The 22,379-nt window shown below is 26.2% G+C and overlaps 1 protein-coding gene across 1 annotated transcript in view; it reads left to right on the top strand.

Moving 5' to 3' along the window:
* The window catches only part of LOC111630349 (transmembrane protein 185A-like), a 35,879-nt gene that overhangs the window by 2,174 nt on the left and 11,326 nt on the right, over positions 1 to 22,379 (top strand). Inside the window, exons 2-4 of the mRNA XM_023374441.1 lie at positions 1,050 to 1,226; positions 13,114 to 13,321; positions 14,680 to 14,763. Of these exons, the coding sequence (XP_023230209.1) occupies positions 1,050 to 1,226; positions 13,114 to 13,321; positions 14,680 to 14,763 (469 nt within the window). The remainder of the gene's footprint in view (positions 1 to 1,049; positions 1,227 to 13,113; positions 13,322 to 14,679; positions 14,764 to 22,379) is intronic.

Here is a 22,379-nt window from a genome sequence, read left to right as displayed (position 1 = left end):
GGCTGATTCTTTTATTTTTAGTTTATCAAAGCAGTATATGAATCTAAGTGATAGTGAAACATGAGTTTATTTGGTTATTGTTACACATGCTGCGTTTATTATCTATTACAGTATTACATTTAAAATTTTAATAATTACACTGTTTTGTTAGAGATTGCAATTATTGTTGGATACAAAAAATATCTTTTATTACACTAGTTTTTGGCCTTTATTAGTATGACTGTCATAACAGGCTTGTACATATTTTGAGAACAACTTAAAATTTAAATTATAGAAAATTTTCAGCTTAAAAATTTAATCAGTATTCCTTTTACTAATTTTTTTATAAGCTTGAAAAAAATTATATACGGTACTATAGAAAAATATAATTCTGTAGCGATTTTTAAAATCTATTTTAGAATGTATTAAAGTAATATTTAAACTGCTTTTACATATAATATTTAATAGAATTCTAAAACCAGTTAATATAATTATTATATATCAATATGTAGAAATACAATATAATTCCTTAAGCTCAGGAAACACTAACTAAAACTGCTAAATTTTTAAATATATTAAATAGTTGTGTATTAATAAATTTAGTAACATAAGAACAGTAATAAAAAGTACACCATTTTCAATATCATTTAATGGTGATAAATTTAATTTCCTGTATTATGTAATTCTAAACATACTTCAGCAAAGATTAAATTTTGAAATTTTCAATGTTTTAACTTTAATTATAATGTTATATTAGATCAATTAATGAATTAAGTTTTAAATGAGATTGAATTAGCTACTTGATTTTTATTTCCAATAAAAATAATTTTCAAAAATATTATTTAAAAAATTATATTGCACACTAAGACTAGGAATTGGACTTTAACACTTTATAACACTTTAATACTTTATAACACTTTAATATAAAAATATCTATGGCATGTTTTATTAAAAACAAAAATTATTCCAAAAACAAAGAATGATAAAATAATTTATAAGTATTGAATTTTATTATTTAATTAATTAAAGCCATATCTTTCAAACTAAATAAGTTTTATTTTTATTTTCAGTAAATTTCTTGTATATTCATGCTTATTAATTTTTACATTACTGTTTGCTTTACGTCTTGATGGTGCCATTTCTTGGAGTTATTGGGCAATTTTTTTGCCATTATGGATATGGAAAGCTTTTGTAATATCTGGTGCTAGTACAGGAAGTTATATTTGGTGGCAGCATCCTCAATATAGGTAAGTACATATTTTACAAAATTCTATAAAAATAACTTTATAATTAAAATTTAATGTGAATATTATGTAATATATTATACAATATAAATAATAATCATATTAAATATATTATATAATATATTTTATATGTTGAACACATTCCACTTTTATAAAAAATTTCAAACAACTTTTAAATAAATAATTGCTTATGGAAAACATATCAATATCTTCAAACATGAATACTTTTTGGAATGTAGTATAGCTATAAACGTGAAATTATGTAATATTCTCATCTAATCTTGCTTACATCTTTCATGATGCATGTGATTTGCACTACTATTTTGCATATATCAGTTTATGATATTAACTTCATCCAGTGTTCCCTGAAATTTTTACTAGCTGAGTGAAATGAAGATTTAGCCAGGTGGACAAAAAAAATATTACGCAATATTATAAAATTTTGTTATTCATACATTTCTTCCTTGATGTGCCTCTCCATTTTTTGTATACTTCCTTCTCAGGTTTTTTCTCTCATTATGGTTTTTCTTTCATGGTTATCTTTAGCAATTCATATCCACATTATTTTAACTATCTTTATTCTTTTTTAATTTGAAACTGTTTTTTATCTATGTTTATCTGTATTGCACAATGAAGTGCTTTCAACAGACACCAGACTTTACATCCATCTTTATTCTGCTGTTCAGGTACCAATACGCATTTTGGGCCTTTGCCTCTCTTCTGTTGGCTCTTTGTTATTTCATTCAATATTACATAGTATTCTTTCCACTTTAAAAATGCATAGGACAACTAAAAAGTAGAGTTAACACTAATATTTACATACAAGTTTTTTGATTTGTAGTGTCAAAATAACACTTTACATTCTTAGTTCTTGTTGAACTCTTATGAGCTATGCTTCTACCTTTCTTCCTACACTATCTTCATTTTATTTCATCATTAATTGATTCTTTTTTATTCATCACTTCTTTAATTTTTCACTTTTTATTTTGTGTATGAATATATGTAATCTTATCAATACATTAATTTCAATTGTACTAGCCAATTTTCATTTGTTTATGATATTCTATAGAATTTGGCTCAGTATAATACATAATATACTTTTCACTATGGTGTTATATATATCCAAGTTTTTTGAGATTTTGCATTTTACTAGATTCTATTCAGTCTCTTAAACTGGCTTTCCTTGTTCTTTTTCTGTTTCCTATTGCTCAGTTATCTCTTCCATTTTAGCTTAATTTTATTCTTAATATTTGTAATGGTCACATATTATAAATTCTACATTTTACTTGTATATTATACTATTGTCTACATCCCCTCATATGAATAGTTTTGCTTTTCCCATATTCATTGATAATTCATATACACACATTTAAGTGCATATAGTTATCACCATTTTTTAAGTTGGAATTTACAATTGAATTTCATTACAAGTCCAACTTAAAAATAATGATGATAATTGGCTAAAGTTTTAAATATAATAAACTTACAAATTGTAACCAGTTACTGTGCATATGCACTATAATATAATACAGCAATGGTGTTTAAATGTACTGAATTTCAAATTTATTTTTAATATTTTAATGAATTAATTGGTATTTTTATTAAGAGATTCACAGAAACACAGGTAGTCAATTACATTTAAAAGAACCAAAAATCATACTGAGAGTGTATTGTAATCTTTATATAGACTTAAATAAAAAGAATTTTATTTTCATTCTTATTGATTTCTCTAATCATATTATAAAATTAATGTTAGAATGATTATTTGGATTAAGTTTTCTAGGCTGATTCTTTTATTTTTAGTTTATCAAAGCAGTATATGAATCTAAGTGATAGTGAAACATGAGTTTATTTGGTTATTGTTACACATGCTGTGTTTATTATCTATTACAGTATTACATTTAAAATTTTAATAATTACACTGTTTTGTTAGAGATTGCAATTATTGTTGGATACAAAAAATATCTTTTATTACACTAGTTTTTGGCCTTTATTAGTATGACTGTCATAACTTGAGGACTGAATGCATTTTTTGGTTATATATCATCATATACTATTTTATGCATAATGGTATATGATTCTTTGAAAGTTAAATGTTGATTGATATTGAAAAGCTTCCTAATATAGAAGTAGGTATATGTATTCTTGTGAGTGATCAACATTACATTTTCTTATCAGCCATATTTATCTATGGACATCACAATTATCCTAATTTTTTATTGGCTAAATATGAATTTAACTATAGTGTTAATAATACTGATTGATAAGAAATTTTGAAAAATTAATAGAAATATTTAATAAAATTAATTGATCATAGAAAACAGAAATTAGAATAATAATTGAAATGAATGCTATGTTCTTGAAAATGTCAATTTCAGTATTTTGCAATAGACATCATGAGAATGCATTAGATACTGTAGAATCATAGTATATTATATAAACATTTAAAAAACTTAATAAAGCTAAAGTTTTAAAAATACTGTATGCAGAAAAATGAAATTTTTTGCACATTATTGTCATTTTAACAAATTCTAAAAGAATAAATAATTCTCAAACACTGGTAATACTTTATTAGTGCTTGAAATAAAACATAGTGTTTGATTTTGGACTGAAAAGCCAATGTTCAGAATTCTTCTTTTTAAATATAACGAATTTCTATGAGTTTATATTCTATGAATTTCTATGAGTAAAATATTTTGATTAATAATATATCTCATTACACTTGATTAATATGGTAATTATGTATTATTCAAATGTGTATGATTTTAATTCTATATAATTTATTTATTTATTTATGTATACTTTTGTTAAAGAACACATGATGATAGAACTGTTTTCTATATTTAGTAATTGTTAAATTGTTAAAAAGAACAAAATAAGTTTATACTGTATATAGTTTTCTATGATGAATTTATAAAAATTATGTTTATTTTTTTGTTTTTTGACATGATAACAGTTATAGTACATTTTTTTAAGTATTTCATTGTTGGATTTGTTATCACAACTTTCTCTGCTTTATATATTGATTTGATAATAAAAAAATTTGAGTTAAGATCTAGCAGTTTAAGTAATTATTTATACTCAAATTAATTCTTATTGTATTTCTGCACATATAAGAGCATGTTTTTATAGATGGGGCAAAATTGGCAATGTATTACACAAAGTATCTAAAAATTTACTATTTAAAAAACTTTTATAGTTTTTCATTTATTTTTAATTGAAGCAGGACATATTTCAGAGAGCTTACTCTTATTTATGCAGAAATATATGTTAAATATTTCATATGATTGAACTGTATGTTTAATACACAATTTGTTTTTGTTCAGAATATAATCAAAATATTGCCAGATTTTTTAAAAATGACTTTATACTGCAACTAAATTGATAATAAATTAATTTAATGTGTTAGAGTATAAAAATATGTTCTTTAACAACACCAAACTTACATTAACAAAAAACCGAACTGTCTTTTGACATTAAACTTTACTTACAAACAAGTGTTTTCTACATTTCAAAAATCCACTTCTGGTTGAGTGTATACTATTCAAATTACAGTTTTTTAAAAAGTATGTTAAAAGATTGCAAATGCACTATTTAAATCATAGCATGTAGTTTTTATGTAGTTACATAGTTAATGTTAGAGACAGGCAATATTGTCATTTCATAAAACTTCAATACTTGAATGATTTCAAATTTAATTTAATAAGCTAAAAAACTAACTAAATTAATATTGTAATTCTATAAAATAGTAATGTTTATTTCAAAGTACTTGGATCACTTCATCATATAAAAATAATAATCTAGTTAATAATCAATGTAAATAAATATGTTCTTTTTTAAAATAAATTATAGCAAAAGAAAAATAGTGTTAATTTATATTAAAAAATTTAAAAACTAAGTATAAGAAAAGCAAAATGCCAGCAATAGATGTACAGTACTTATCCTGATTAAACTATATATGTAGTTGCCAACTTTTAGAATAATAAATTCTGAACACTTTCTTTTAAAACACTTTTCACCCTGTGGGCAATAAGAGAGCCTTTTATCAAAACTGAGCACATTAAAAATTTAAATACTAAGTACAATAAAAAAAAAAGTTATATATTGTAAAATGTGATGATAAAAGATCAATTTTTAATCTAAGAAAAATATATTAGTATAAAATTGAAATAAAATGCTTCAAGTATATTTTTAATATTGCAAAAACATTCTTTTAAATGTAACTGACATTACAGTATTATAATATAATATAACCATTATACCCAAGGAAAGAAAATATTAAAATTACGTGGAATATATTTTGTACACTTGTGCTTTCTCCTATACTTGTTATATGAGTGGCACATATTGTTTACAAGACATTTCCTATATCATCATTAAATAAATGAATATTTTTCAACCACAATTGTTTGTATTAATGATCATTTGCCATTTTAAAATTTCTAATTAGTCATTGTTCTTTGTTGTCTGACTTCCATATGTACAGTGCATATTTCCTATAAATCATATGAGTAGCTATTATGTGATAATGATAGATATTTGATAAAACATCTTTTATTTCAAGTTTGATTATTAATCTATACAGTGGGTGATTGGTTAATGAACAGTTCGGACAGCAAACAAATCAGATAACACACTTTTGCGAAAGATTTTTATGTTTGAACAACAGAACAAGCACGAAAAGAAGTGGCATTAAATAATGAATACCGATTTGTTTTCCCTTGTCTCCAGGTAACAATTTGAAACTTTTCAGAGTGCGGGAGACACTCAACCTGATACCAATCAGATATTATTCCTCCAAACTTTGAAACTCTCCATTGTAATTTCAGCTTTTTGTTTATCTTTCTGACAAATAATTTTTTATAGTCTTTGTGAGACTGTTGGGCACTCGTTAAGTTTTGTGTCGGTTTTTATTTTCTAAAGGTGAGAGTTTAATAACTGTCCTATCGGATATTCATTAACGATTTAACACCAAAATTTTGAATTTCATTCGTGCCTCACATTTACATAATTCTTTTATGTGCTAGTTGATTTCTGTTCACTGAATTTTTGTGAGTGCTTTTCTGAACTTTTTATTTCAGAAAGACATTGATAATATTATGAAGCATAAAAAGAGTGAATTGTCAAGAACTGTGCTCACCTTAGAAACCAAGCAAGAGATAATAGCCAAGGTAGAGAGTGGGCAGATGTCTGATGGTACTAAGCAGTATGACTTGAACAGGTCTACAGTAGGCACAATCTTAGCCAAGAAAGATATAATCAAGAAGACTCGCAGCTAAAGGAGTAACAAAATTCATATCTGAGAAACAAATATGTGCCATCTATGAAAAATGGAGAGATTGCTTTTAGTTTCTTATTACATGTAAATAAACATAGTAAGAAAGTATATAATTTTTTATTTAGTTTTGGTGTTTCCAGAATGAATTAATCAAATTCCCATAAAAATCTGTGATAAATTGATAATTGGTTAACAAAGAATTCGGATAGTGAACAAAGTCTTGGAATGAATTATGCTCGTTAACCGATCACTTACTGTAATTATCAATAAGAATTATTTATGACTTAAAAATATATTGTATTATTGATTACACATTAATGTGAGAATATGGAAATTTAGGAGAGGGCCATTTTAATCAAAATAACAAGTTGAAGGAAAGATTAGAAAAATTAAGAGAGATTAATATTTTTCAACCTCAACGAAGTTTCTAAAAAAACAGAAAAGCATCCAATTTTGAAAGGAAGTTGATTTCCTTTCCCAGGCCAATGCATGATGAGTTGAGTTTTTGCACATGTTACTGGAGAGCAAATAAAAGGGATGTTTTCCCACCATTCGAGGCAGTCCGTCAAAGAAAGGTATTGCCATATATAGAAATCCGATATATGATAAAGGCAGTCCATCGAAAAGAGGTTTGCCATACTGAAGAAGAAGCTCGCCATACGATAGAGGCAGTCCATCGAATAAAGGTTGTCATACGATCTCGTCTTATGAAAGACTACCACATTCAGAGTATAAAAGAGAAGATTTAAAAGAACTCTCCTAGAAAATATTAAAAAAGAAATAATCAAGAAAGGAAGAAGACCCTCAAATAGATATAGAAAAAGATACGAAAGACCTAAAGAAGAAGGTAATATGAACTCCAATAGATTGTTGTGAACTCTCTCTCACGCATTAGGTTTAGAGATAATCTTAGGTTAAGAATTAGAATTAAGATTAGGTTTAGATTCATTCTTTTGTATAATTTCATATTTTTGATTCATTAAATATTTTGATTTGTTATATAAACATGGCTTCTTTAATATTAATGTTAGATATTCATGAGTTTAGGGATAATGTGTGTTAATCCATGTAAAATAAAAGTGATTAACTGGTGTCGGGAATCCTGACTTAGGAAAAGGTGATTACGCGATCATCAAATTCCACTTTAAATTAACATACTGTATTAGTTAAAGCCCTCCACCCTTGATTTTCCTTGAATTAGAAAAGCCATTCATTTAGACAAACAGAGGGCTATTCTAGAGAATAGTTGCTGATTAAGTGGTACAAGAGTCTTACTACTACGTATCCACAGCAGAGCCCCTCACATTAATGATCTGTTGGTTAATTCATTCATATTATTTCAATAATAATAATATTTTTCACACATTTGCTCCATTATTGTGTCATTTTAACTGGGTATTATCATTTATTTTTGATATTAATAGTTATATGTTTTTGCTAAGCCAAATGTGGTTATTTATGCTTTAAAAGTTTGATTTATTCTTAAATAACAGTATTCTTATTTTCTGTTGTTATAAATTAATGGAAGTTATGAAAATGTAATTAATCATTCAAATGTGAAAATTAATCTTTCATATAAAACTTTTCAGTGTAGAAATATATGAAATATGACAATTAAGAATATTAATATGGAATAATAAAGGAAAGTGGGATAAGATTGTATGACCAATTTATTTAGAAATTAAAACATTTCTGGTAATAGTAATTTTGGTTATATGATTGGTAATTGTTGCCAATGTAAAATGTATGATTTCAACTTTGGCAACAGCCTGAATTTGGAAGAAGACAATTTAAAACTTTTATGCCTTTCTATGTTATTTTACAATGGTACATTCTTCCATTTATTCATAACAATCTTGAAATAGGAAACAAGCCAATGTGTGAATTAAACACATTAGAAACATGGCTATATGGGTGTCAAAACAACAATATCAATCTTTGTAACTACTATAGTTTGGGTTAGAATTCAGCTTGTAAAGTATATTATGATGACTACTCTGACATACACAAAAGTAAAAACATTCTGTTAATCTAGAATTATTGGTATAGATTATACCCTTGATGATCTTCTCCAATTAAGTTATATAACTTGTTAGTTCTTTACAGATTTAAAGTATTGTACTTAATATTTCTTATTGATTATTACTATATTAATATGTGCCATTAATATAATACTAACTATAAAAACAATATTTTATAGTTAGCAATTTGGGATAAAAACAAGTCAAGTCAAAATTTTCAATGATTATATAAAGTAGAATTTTACTAATGCTTATTTTGCAAGATAAACTTACAGATTAATATATAGTAAACAGGCATACATTTAACCTTTACACTAACTTTGTAGTTACATATGTAAATCAAGTCTTTTATATCTGAAATTATACATTATGTCCAGAAAAGCATCTTGCTTAGTTACATATCTTTATTGTTACTTACTAGATTCTATATAAATCTTAATAGTGTGTGGCTGGCTTTTGATCTGTGATGTTTGTTGACATACTGCAGAAATTTCTGAATTATTTTTTCTATTAATACCACATGACAATGACTTGAACTCAAAACTGCTTCTCCTTCAATTAATGGCAAATCCCCCAATCTATGCCAAATTATCACATAAATTAATAATTGATATTATTTTTACAGGCTATAACATATTGCATGTACTGATGGCTAGGAGATTACCTCACCTATAATGATCATATTGTTTTCTTTATAACACCACGTGATGTCTGTTTGACCTCCAGGTAGCATGCAAATAGCCTGTGTGTATCCAAGCATTAGGCTTAAAGTAAGTAACTTGCATTTATGAAGTGGTGTAAAACAAGAATGCAGGAGCAACATTGTACCTTGCACCATGATTGTTTTATCTCATTGGTTCATGAAAACATTATTTATGTATTGTTTAAACAATACATAAATTTTTGTTGGCAAAATGAAGTTTGTTTAACGTCAGTTGTGACATTTCAATTTATTTAAGAATTTAAAAGCAAAATTTGATCTAAAATATGACAAAAGCCAGAAATGCAAAATTTTTATGTAGACATCAATCTTAATTTTTAATCAATTTTATACATAAAAATGTAACTGATGCTGTAATGTAAAATTAGAGGTAATTTTGAAAGGAAGTTGCATAAGGAAGGTTTAACCATATATGACTATTCATGAGTTGTTATGCTGGAAAGTGTGCTCCAGGAAGCAACATTGCTTTGACCTCTGCAGAGAGCACCATTGTATAAGATGAAAATTTTATTTCAAAAAGAAATTGTATAAGAATTTTAGTATACAATTATATGCATTTTGGAAACATATAGGTTTAAAAATTCTAATAAATTTTTGAAAAATATATGATAATTACAGTTGTCCCTCGATAGTCCGACGTTTTTTAATCCGACATGCTCAGTAGTCCGACACACCTCCCATCAAGGTACCCGTCCCCGTTACATGTCTGCTTGCACAGAAGCATGTTGCGATGTGAATCTCCCCATCCAATTCTTACTCGATGACACACATTTCGTGTGTTTTATGCGAGCAGTTCTGTTCAAACAGTTGGAGTAGAGAATATTGTAAGTTACTGCTAGCAAAACAATGCGAAATATGTAATTATTTTCGGTAATCCGGACACTTTTGGTAATCCGACACACCTTTGGTCCCATACCTGTCAGATTATCGAGGGACAACTGTAGTTTATTTAAAATTTTAAATTTAATGTGAAATATCTTTTGCCTGCTGCTGCTTATCCTTTTTGGATTATGAGCACGAGGATATGTATGTAATTATATTATTATGTATTACCATTTATTTTTCAGTTTTTGAAGTAAGAAATTTAATAAATTTTCTAAAATTTAATTTAACAAACAATTCTGCATCCATATTTAGCTAAAATGTAATCAATTTTTTTATTTAGTAGTCTTTTACTTTCCTGGCTATTATGTATACATAACAAGGGAAAATATTGGAATTGTGTCAATTTGACCCTTGAATGTTTTGCAAATCTCCATGTCTTGAGACCTCCTGGATCCAAAAAGTCAAAAAAAAAAAAAACCTGCAAAAATATTTTGTGTGTATGTATTGGCATCTATTTCATTTAATATCTCAGGATAGGGTAAAGATTAAGAAACAAAATTTGGCATGGTAGCTTATTTATGAGGAGCATTGTTGCTATTAAATTTTGGTGGTTAAAGGTTGAGGGGGTGAGGAGATAGAGTGTTGTCATGCGTCATATCTCAAGAGGGGTAGGACTTAATGAAGCTTTTATTCATCGTTTATACTTTTTTATAGAACTCATCATCTTTACCCTCAAAATTGAAGTGTTTGCATTGTATAGTAATTAAAAGTGTAAAAAGTTTTTTATAACAAAATCTCATAACAGATGGTGCCATACAATTTTGTTTATTTTGCTTAATAATATATAAGTTTTTTTTTTTTCAAATAAAAACCCATAACAGCTGGAAAAGTTATGCAACTCATTGCTAGATTTACTTTTTATGTTTGGAAATAGGAAATTGTGCATACTTTTTTAAAATTTCTGTAAAGTTACAATGTAATCTTGTTTTTGATGTAAAGAATTTTTTACATTTATTATTAATTGTTGGATTTAGTCCAGTGTTTTAAAAAAGTCAAAATCAATACTTCTGCAAGATATAATGATTACTTACTCTTCATGGATGTTAGTGTGTGTATGTGGCACAATTTTGTTCATTCACTTTGAAGCTTAATACCTCCTGTGCCTTTTGTTGAAATTTTCTGAAATTTTGCAGAAAGATTTGTGTATTAGGGGCAGTGATGGTGTTAAATTTTGGTGGTTAAAGGTTGAAGGAGTGGGGAGAAATAGGGGGTCGTGTGTCATATCTCGAGTAGGATCGGACTTAATGAAGATTTAACTTGTTATTAACATTTACGATTTTTTATAGAATTCATTCTTACCCTCAAAATTGAGGATTTTGCCATTTTATAATAATTAAAAATATAAAAAGTTTTTAATAATAAAATATCATAACAGAGTGCCAGACATGCAGTTTTAAATGTTGCAAGGAAAGTTAAGCAACTTGTTGCTGGATTTTTTTAAAGGCATGACAAGTTTACAGATTTAAGAAATAAATATTTTAACATGAGTATATATACTAAATACAATATTTAAAAATATTTAAATATATATCTTATTTCAATTTAATTTTAAGAACCCATTGATTGCATGATTCGTCTTAAAATTGATTCTAACATGCATTGTAAGTTTGCATGAAATTAAAAATTTTTAAGTAATCAATTTTATTAAATAATAAGTTAGAAAATCAATACAAATTCCATAAATAAATAATATTAGGTAGTTTTAGTCACTACTATATTTCCATGCTCTCCTGTATAAACTGTATAATAACTATAATTTTAATGCTGCATCCTCATGTCTCAAAGGCATTTTAAATATAAAACTGATTCAATATAAGCTTTTAGTCTGTTATTTTCTTAAATACCTTAGTAGTAAATCACTGTGATCTTGCTTGCCATATTGTTATAATTATCAGACTTATTACACACCTTTCCAATTTCTTTAATTAATGCTTAATATCTGATGATTATAACAATAAGGCCAACAGGCTCACATATTTACTTACTGCTAGGATATTTATTTAAAAAGTTTAAATTAACTCTTGTTATCAACCAAGCTGATTTGAACTGTGGTCAGAGATGAGCAATATAACCAAAACTATTATGATTGATGTATAGTGCAACATGCTGTCTATTTATGATGACTGATTGTTATTTTGTACTGCAAAACAGCATTTATGCTAAACTGTCCAAACCTGTACTTTGGACAAGCAAAAATAGGTAAAAAGGTGCATCTTAGATTCAAGGAAATTTTGTATATTAAACAAAACACTAATCTGTTGGAATTTTAATAACATTTTCATTTTTATGAATATGAATCATTTAAAATTTAAGGAATAGAATTTTTGTAATTATATAAATAATTAATAAATTTTATAATGATTTGTCAGTAGCTCTTTTTGACTTCTATTTCTTTATAATCCTACTAATCTAAACAATTTCAACAATAATTAATTTAGATTAGTAAGAGTGCATTGTATTTCCAAAGTTTGTTTAATCTCTCATTTTATCAGAAATCACAAAAATTAATTTCCTGTTTATCTCTGACACGTGTGAAGATTAAATAAGAACAGTTTGTTTTATTTTGTCACCTGAATTCTTTCTTCCTATCACATATTTACCATTCCTGCAGTAAGCATTAACATTATTAGTCTGAAGTGACAAATTAAATTATATATTTAATTTAAACTTCTCAGGATAATTTTTAAAAAACTTAATTGGAATTACATTTGCCATTAAAAATAAAAAGTAGATAACGTTTTCTCAAATCAATACCTATGCTTCACAAATGTGAAATAAGCAACAAGAGATAACTTTAGTTGATAACTTATTTTAATAAAAGTTGACATTTTTTAAGGGATTTTCACTTTTATTAAAGTTTTTAAACATATCTTTTTATGAGATGATAATTATTTTATGAGGTTTAGATATATTAGTTTTTAACATTGTATTTAAAAATATTTTAATTGTTTGAAATTTAATGAATAATTATATTTTCTTTTTTAGAATTGAAGGGGAAGGTTATGTACATTATAAAGCAATGTTAATCAGTTTAGCACTCCAGTTATTGTTGCTGATGTTTGAATTGCTAGTTTGTGATAAATTAGAAAACAGTCGTCATTTGTGGATTCTTGTATTTATACCACTGATATTTATCTCTGTTGTTTCTGTGGCTGTTTGCATTTGGGCAGTAAAACATGACAGGTCATTTGAGGTTAGTTATATTTTTTTAATGTTGATTTTAAATATTTTCTTTATTTTGTATGTATTTTTATTATTTATTAAACTTTTTATGTCAGTTATATTAAAATATTAATATAATAGCATCTTCACATTTCATTTAAGTTAAACTAAAAAAAGAAATTATTTGTACCAGAATCTTTATTGAGAGCCTTTTATCAAAACTGAGCACATTAAAAATTTAAATACTAAGTACAATAAAAAAAAAAGTTATATATTGTAAAATGTGATGATAAAAGATCAATTTTTAATCTAAGAAAAATATATTAGTATAAAATTGAAATAAAATGCTTCAAGTATATTTTTAATATTGCAAAAACATTCTTTTAAATGTAACTGACATTACAGTATTATAATATAATATAACCATTATACCCAAGGAAAGAAAATATTAAAATTACGTGGAATATATTTTGTACACTTGTGCTTTCTCCTATACTTGTTATATGAGTGGCACATATTGTTTACAAGACATTTCCTATATCATCATTAAATAAATGAATATTTTTCAACCACAATTGTTTGTATTAATGATCATTTGCCATTTTAAAATTTCTAATTAGTCATTGTTCTTTGTTGTCTGACTTCCATATGTACAGTGCATATTTCCTATAAATCATATGAGTAGCTATTATGTGATAATGATAGATATTTGATAAAACATCTTTTATTTCAAGTTTGATTATTAATCTATACAGTGGGTGATTGGTTAATGAACAGTTCGGACAGCAAACAAATCAGATAACACACTTTTGCGAAAGATTTTTATGTTTGAACAACAGAACAAGCACGAAAAGAAGTGGCATTAAATAATGAATACCGATTTGTTTTCCCTTGTCTCCAGGTAACAATTTGAAACTTTTCAGAGTGCGGGAGACACTCAACCTGATACCAATCAGATATTATTCCTCCAAACTTTGAAACTCTCCATTGTAATTTCAGCTTTTTGTTTATCTTTCTGACAAATAATTTTTTATAGTCTTTGTGAGACTGTTGGGCACTCGTTAAGTTTTGTGTCGGTTTTTATTTTTTAAAGGTGAGAGTTTAATAACTGTCCTATCGGATATTCATTAACGATTTAACGCCAAAATTTTGAATTTCATTCGTGCCTCACATTTACATAATTCTTNTTAATGAGACAAAAAAAACAATGATAAATTCTTATTGTAGATATAGTGTTAAGCAAAAAATTAATATAAATATGATAAAGTATATTAGTAATTTTTTTAATGTAGAATAATAAAACAACATATAATATCAAATGAAATACATTATTTGACTAATTTTAATATTTATGTTTTAAAACTCATATTAACATATTTTTATTTATAGATGGAATTATTTTGCTCAGTCAACATTCTTCAATTTATATTTTTAGCATTGAGGCTAGATGACTTTATTGTATGGAATTGGGTTGTAAGTATAAATTACTCATCATCTATTTTATATTCAATTAAGTTGATCTTGCTAAAGCAACTAACCTGTAATTTATATATAGGAAATATGAATTTTTATGTCATTAATATGTATTTATACAAAAAATATATATATTAAAATACAGGGAAATATATATTAAAATAATTGTAAATTTTAGTTTATTCTCTATATAATTTTTAGTTTTGCCACATAACAATTTAAATATGTATAATAATCTTGAGAACTTTTATGTCATTAATATGTATTTATACAAAAAATATATATAATATTAAAATACAGGGAAATATATATTAAAATAATTGTAAATTTTAGTTTATTATCTATATAATTTTTAGTTTTGCCACATAACAATTTAAATATGTATAATAATCTTGAGAACCACAATGATTATTTCACAGTATCTATATAGGTCATTCCATGTCAAGGGATGAAGTTGTTTTACCTGACCATCTTAGATTTTCCTCAAATTTGGTATGTAGATTCCTAAAGTAACCAAATAAAATACCATAAAATCTTATATTACAATATACAATACTTCAGTTGTAGGAGCCCCTTAATTAGAAGTGGTCAAAATGTCACAAAAGCTGTTTGAAATTTTTTTCCATTTTCCATATTTGGCATACTGCTATTCAGCAAATAAGATTGATATTTTCTTGAAAATTGATGCATTAGTTTACTATGCATGTATGATGTAAATTGCATGGATTTGAAGGATTAAAGTTTGATTTCTCTTCTTACCAGTTGCAATCAAAGTTGGTAAAACACTTGTTGCAACAAAACGTTGGCAGCTAGATTTTCTGAACAAATCATTTCTGGAAAGTCTTTTTTGAGATTTTTGACTAGATGGTTGTTAATAAAGCATGTTTTGTAGTTCTCTAGTTTTGGAGATATTTCATTTGGAAGACTCTCCGTATTTGGAGAGTCCTCTATTCTTAACTGATAAAATTAATAATAATCATCCATAACAAGCTTGGAAAAGTGGAAAAATTAAAATGATAAAGTTGAAGGTGTTTGTGTAGGTGTTCATGTGTGTATTATTGGGCCTATTTAAAGACCTATACAAATTTTTTAGCTTACCCCTTCATTTATTATTCTAGCTCTCCAATGGTTTATTCCTGGCTACAGGAATAAACCACCTGGATAATGGGCTTCAGAAATCAGCAAAATATACTACTAAAGTTTTAGAATTATGTTGATCTTGAAATAGCTTCCAAACTAGAGGCTACAAAACAAAATTTCCAGACTATTAACAGACATGTAGTGAACAATCTCACAAAAGAAGACTTCCTGAGATGATTTGTTCAGAAAACTAGCTGCTAAAAATGGAAAAAAGTTTCAAATTGCTTTTGCAACATTTTGAATACTTCCATTTAAGGAGCTCCTATAACCAAAATATTACATGCTGAGACATAAAATTCTTTTAGTTAGTTCAGGAAGCTACACACCAAATTTGAGCAAAATCTGAGAAGGTCAGTGGGTGACTTGATCTCTTGGCATGGAGTGACCTTATAATAAAGTTTTATTGTATTTGTTTATATTTTTAATGCCATTGTATCAATATCATAATGTAGTAAAGCATGAATACTTCAATGTTTCATTGTTTTATGGCATTTTGTAATAATGATTATGATTTTTGATTCATTGATTAAAAATATTTTTTTTTCCTTTTTTAAATCATTTTCCAGAGATAGTGTTGGCATATTGGTATGTCTGACAAGAACAATGTAAATTATATGTTTGCATATATCATGCTATTATCAGATTATTATAAATGATATTAATATATACACCCAAATACATTAATATATCAGTCATTTATTTTTCTCTATGGCAAGAAAGTCTTTGATTGATTTGATGACAATGCCATGTCTACAAACCAGATGGAAAACCTCTGGTTAGTAGATATAACATAAGCCTAGAAACATGTTGGTGGAAACAACAGATAAATCAATAGATTCTTTTTTTCAGATGCAATAGATCTACTAGTGAGGATAAGCCACTTTTTACCATGAACGGCATAAAACTATTGATATTTGATGTCTAATATGAATTTTTCCTTCATTACCAGATTGTTTATTGATGCACTTATCTTTTAGCAAGAATATTTAGGACCTTAACTGGATATTAAGACAACCAAATAATTAACATTTTCATTATCCAGTAATATTTTTAATGTAAACATTAAATAGTTAAATAAGATCTTTTAGCCCAACATTTTAGTACATCTGTTAATAAGAATAACATAAAAATAGTAGAACAAAAAAATATTTAAGTTTCTCTGCAGAAAAGAACAATGAATGATCAAATCTTATATAATCATACTTAATTCTGAGGGGGGGGAATATGACTGCAATTTTTAACATTTGCTGTTAATAGTCATGGACTATTTCTTTATTACAAATAATAATAGATATTTTCTTTGTCATGGAATATAATAATTGTTCTTTTTTTAATCATTCATTTATCACTTTTACATTATTTCATTCTGTTGATATCTATGTATAATGTACTTTCTGTTCAAGTAGTTTTTCATAATTCATTTTAAAAATTATATGTTGATTATAATAAAATTTGTAGAATTGGTTATAGATATTTCATGTTATTTTTATTTCATTTTTCTGTCATTGAATGGTACACATGAAAATATTTTTTCATATAACATTTTTATATAATCAAAAAATCAGAAATTGTAGATCAGTTTATTTGATTCCTTAACTTCATTTAAAAACCATTGACTATTTCAACTATTTTCTATTATCTCCAAATTCATCACACTATTCCATATATTTTATAGCTTCATTGCTAAAATCTATAAAATAATCAACTAATTTTTCCCTATTACCAAAATTTTATTACAGATCTTTTTTATAAACTCTATGAGAAAAAGTGTAAATGCATTAATAATATTATGCTCATTTACTTAACAGTATATTGATGTCATTATCCTAATTGTTTCCAATAAAATGTAATTGCATCCTATGTATATATGTTGAATAAGATATGTTTTATATTTATATATAGTACATGTACTGTACTTCAGCTCATTATTTAAAACTAAAGAACTGAAGAAAAATTAGAAAACAAGCTCTGAATTTATTTGTAAATAAATGTAATTTATTTAACATTTTTGTATTTTATTTTTGTTTAAAATTATTGCCTTTAATTTGGATACAAAAATTAAAAAAATAAAGTTAAATACTTTGATTTTATTTTTTTAAAACTTTAATAGGATTATTTATGATTAATTTTGCGTATAAAAAAACTAAATTTTAAAATCTTGAAAATTAATTAATTTTGTTTTTAAGAAATCTAAAAATAATCCATTTCTTCAATGTATTCAAATAAATATCCAGATGAAAAAATCTTTGATAAATGATAATTTTATTTATTTAAATGTCTTTAATTTTTACCTTTTACAGATATTTATTTAATTGCAATTTTTATTTGTTTACAAATTCTAACACAAATTTCTACAACAGTTTGTTTCAGAAATTTTAAATCAAATGTTCAGAACAAAGTTTAGTTATTAAATTACAGTATTATTGTGCTAATTTTAATTATTAATCTTTTATTTATTTTAATTTTAATACAGATAGCATTATCAATACCCCTGATACTACTGAACTTGATTACCTTATATAACTTATTTAGTTAATAATTTATTTAACATTAATTATTAACTTGTTTATTTCAGTATGTTAATAAAGTACAATAAAAAGTAAAAAGAAAAACAATTTATAAATTCTTAATAAATGAAATGCCAAACTTTTAATTTTGACTTTGAGTTTTGAAATCTCTTATACTCTTATCTATACTAAAATTATAAAGAGGTAAAGTTCGTAGGTTTGGATTAGTAGGTAATCTCCAAAACTACTCATCCGATTTCAAAAATTCTTTCACCAATATTTAGAATGGACCTTCAGGATGGACATAGGCTGTATATTATTCTGTTAAACATTCATATAAATTAAAAGATATCATCTAAGTAAGCATTATATTTTTGGTGTCAGTGGGTGGCGAGGGGCAAGACATGTATGTATACGAGATAGGTAACTGCGTGGCACAGTCGTGTGGTTGGCGAGATATGCAGTGCACATGTCCGAACTTGTCTATTATACAGATGTCAAAATCCCCCCGGTGGGGTAGGAGGACAGGATTAAGGCTTACCATGAAGAACTCGGCTTCTATTATACTATTTTAGATGCAGTTTTTTTGCGTTTTTATAGGGTACATCAAGAGAATGTACACTAAGAAAGGATTTTTTGAAATCCCTTCCACAGGGAGTGTTATACATTTGTAATAGATACATTTTGAGCCACAGTAACGCATGGGCGGGTACAGCTAGTCTATTGTAATTTAGATAAATTACAATAGATTAAAAAATAATTGTTCTCATTCCACCTACTACAGATTTTTATTTAAGAAAACAAGAATTTGAAAATGTTCAGGATCTAGTCAGCTTCCTTTCTTGTCAGAAATTAAACCAAAAGTGCTGTAGACATTCTAATTGTATGCATTGGTGGATACAAAGGGAACCATTGACAAAAAAAATTTCAAATTTATTTGTTTGATCTTCAAAATGTTTTTAAAAACATTTTTGATGGCAGAATTTATTGGACCATCTGCAATACAATTGTTATATACATATTATTAAAAGGTGCTTGTCAATTTGAATATTTTTAATGTTTAAGTTAGCCCCTCTTTGGTACTTTTGGATCTGCTGTTATTACTGTACATATGGTGCAATATTGGGAGTATTCACAGAATTCAAAGTTTTTTTTTATCAATGTAATATTTGAAATCTCAAATATTTCCTAATATTCAAGTATTTGCAGATTGAAAATGCCCATCTCTAGTATAGTATTTAGATTAAGCTGGGGATGGTCAGATCTTGACTGAAAACATTTCTTTTAATTAATAGACATTGGCTTCCTGAAATTAGCATTTATTCATTTATATTAATCTTGCATAAATATCACTAAATTTTAATCTTGAACATAAAGCATCATGAGAATCAGAAGCAGACAAACAGTCTAGTCTTGTTGAAGAGGAAGTAAACCTTTGACAAGGCTTTTACAATTTTCATAATTAAGGAAGGGGCAAAAATTTCTCAAATTGAGAAGCCATAATCTACAACAAATTGGAAGTTTGTAAAAAAAAAGTGGATATAGTGCAAGTAATAAAATGCACACCATGCATATAAACCTTACAGAGGTTTATAAAATAAACCAAAAACATTTGTTCCACAAACTCTACTTGCTGGAAAATTGTGTATGGTGTACTGTACATTTTATTACCTACACTATAACCACTTTTTTTACAAACTTTCAATTTGTTATAGCTGGAAAATTTAATATTAATTAGTTTTATTTATTTTGGGTTAGAACTAAAAAGTTCTAATCCAAAATACAGTGAAAAACTTTTGGAGATGAGATGCTAAAGGCAGAGGATAACATAAATATATGAAATATTCTGTGCTGAAGTGTGTATCTTATATGCTGTAAAATAGCTTTATCCTGAATAAAATAGCTTTTATTCAGGATAAACAAACATTCTAAATAAACTTTTAATAGGTTTAATGTTTTTATAAAATATTGCTGGAATATCATCCAAACTATTGTTGTCAATAGATAATTCTGTTATTGCCTGTAAGACTTCATTAAAAGTAGCATCAAGTTTAAAATTCATTGATTTAAAAAAAAAAGTATATGTATACATAAACATCCCAAATTCCACTCGTTTTGGAGCAGGATAAATTATGGCAATTGTTTGGTTAATACTAAACTAAACGATTGCCATAATTTATCCTGCTCTGAACCGATTCCTTTCTTCTAGACTGTTATAAATTTAATAACTATTAAATTATTATAATTATTCATTTTGATAAGAGATGGCACCTAACATCTACCTGTAATACTGAATCACTTCTAATTATTAATAGTAGCAAAAAATAGCCCATTAATTACAATGATCATTTGGTTTAGTTTTTTGGTTTATTTTTTTAACTGCAGACAAATCTTATAAACTGAATTATCCTGAATATTGATGGTTTTTAGTTGATTTTTATTAAGTAAATTTAGATTAAAATATCTAAAAAGTACATGAACGATAACCAAATTATTGAATCATAATCTGAAAATACTTAATATAAAGATGTTTGTTTTCTTTTTTGAAACCGTGTCCTGTTCTATAATTCTGGCTTAGTAAACACCAGTATTGTGTTGTATTCCAAAGACACACGGCAAGTTTTTCCATCAGATATCTTTATTAGTTGAGTCGATACAGTACATTGTTTTGTACTCGTTTCGGCTCGAAATGAGTACAAAACAATGTATTGTATCGACTCAACTAATAAAGATATCTGATGGAAAAACTTTCCATGTGTCTTTGGAATACAACACAATACTAGTGTTTACTAAGCCAGATAAAGATGTTTACTTTTACATTAATTTCTCTTTTGTGTATGATAAATAAAAAGTAAGGATTGCCAGATATTTTTTATTTTTGCTACCGTTTACAAATAATATATTTATGTTTTTTAATAAAAGGAGTACACTATGATTTATGTGTTGTGTTTATTTTTATTTTAAAAGGAAGAAATTTCTGAGTAGTAAATGGCAGAATATCTCATAGGCAATATCAAAATTCTTTTGACAAAATAACATTCTGGAAATCCAGAAAACTTTAATCAAATGAATGAAAGATATTGAGAAAAAGTTATCCAACTAACATTTTTTCAATCATTGATCTGAATTATCTGAGAAATAATAAAATATGACAAATTATTAATTTGAACAGACTGCCAAATAATTAGACTCAAAACACATGATAACATAAATAGCTAAATCACAATTATAACTTATAATCAAATCCAGAAAATTGTTAATTCTAATAGGAAACTCTACATTTTAAAATTTTCTCTAATTTCATTCGTGTTGAAGCACTAATCTTAATTAGTGCTTTGGAGTATTTTAAATGATTATACATTTCTGTTAATGTAAAAGTGATTATTTTCATTATATGACATTAATAATGAATAAACAAATATATTACAGCAGTTAATGTGATATTTTCATCTAAATGAATGATGATATGGACCACAAGTAAACTTCATAGGCTTCTGGTGGCCACATGCTTTGTTTCTTATGGAGTTGCAGGTTTTAAGTCTGCTGAGTACCAACATAATCCATAACCATCAGTACACTAGGTATTAAAATAATTTACGCTAATGATATGCAAACTAGTAATATAGTTTATTCCCATCTTTTCACTATTCAAGTTTAGCTTTAATGCTCTTCTTCACAAATGTCAGCTTAAGGTTGCATAATGGCATAAGGCAGAAAATGGAAAAATTATTTATATTGCCAAAGTCCCATATGTTAGGACCTCACAAGTCACATGTGATCCACAGGCTGAGTGTTGTTTATCATATGATTGAAGTTAATGATTATATAAATGGAATTAAAAGCTGACTATATTTATATTTAGATAGTATTAAGTGCATCAAGAGATATTAGTGCATTATTGTAGTAAATTTATGAATTTGAATATTTTAGAAAGCTTCATTTTGTTTCATTTTCATTCATTGTTTTGGA

The sequence above is a fragment of the Centruroides sculpturatus genome, unplaced genomic scaffold (assembly GCF_000671375.1).
Source record: "Centruroides sculpturatus isolate CEXI.00-Female unplaced genomic scaffold, Cexi_2.0 scaffold680, whole genome shotgun sequence".
Classification (NCBI taxonomy): domain Eukaryota; kingdom Metazoa; phylum Arthropoda; class Arachnida; order Scorpiones; family Buthidae; genus Centruroides; species Centruroides sculpturatus.
This window is presented reverse-complemented; position numbering and strand designations above follow the sequence as displayed.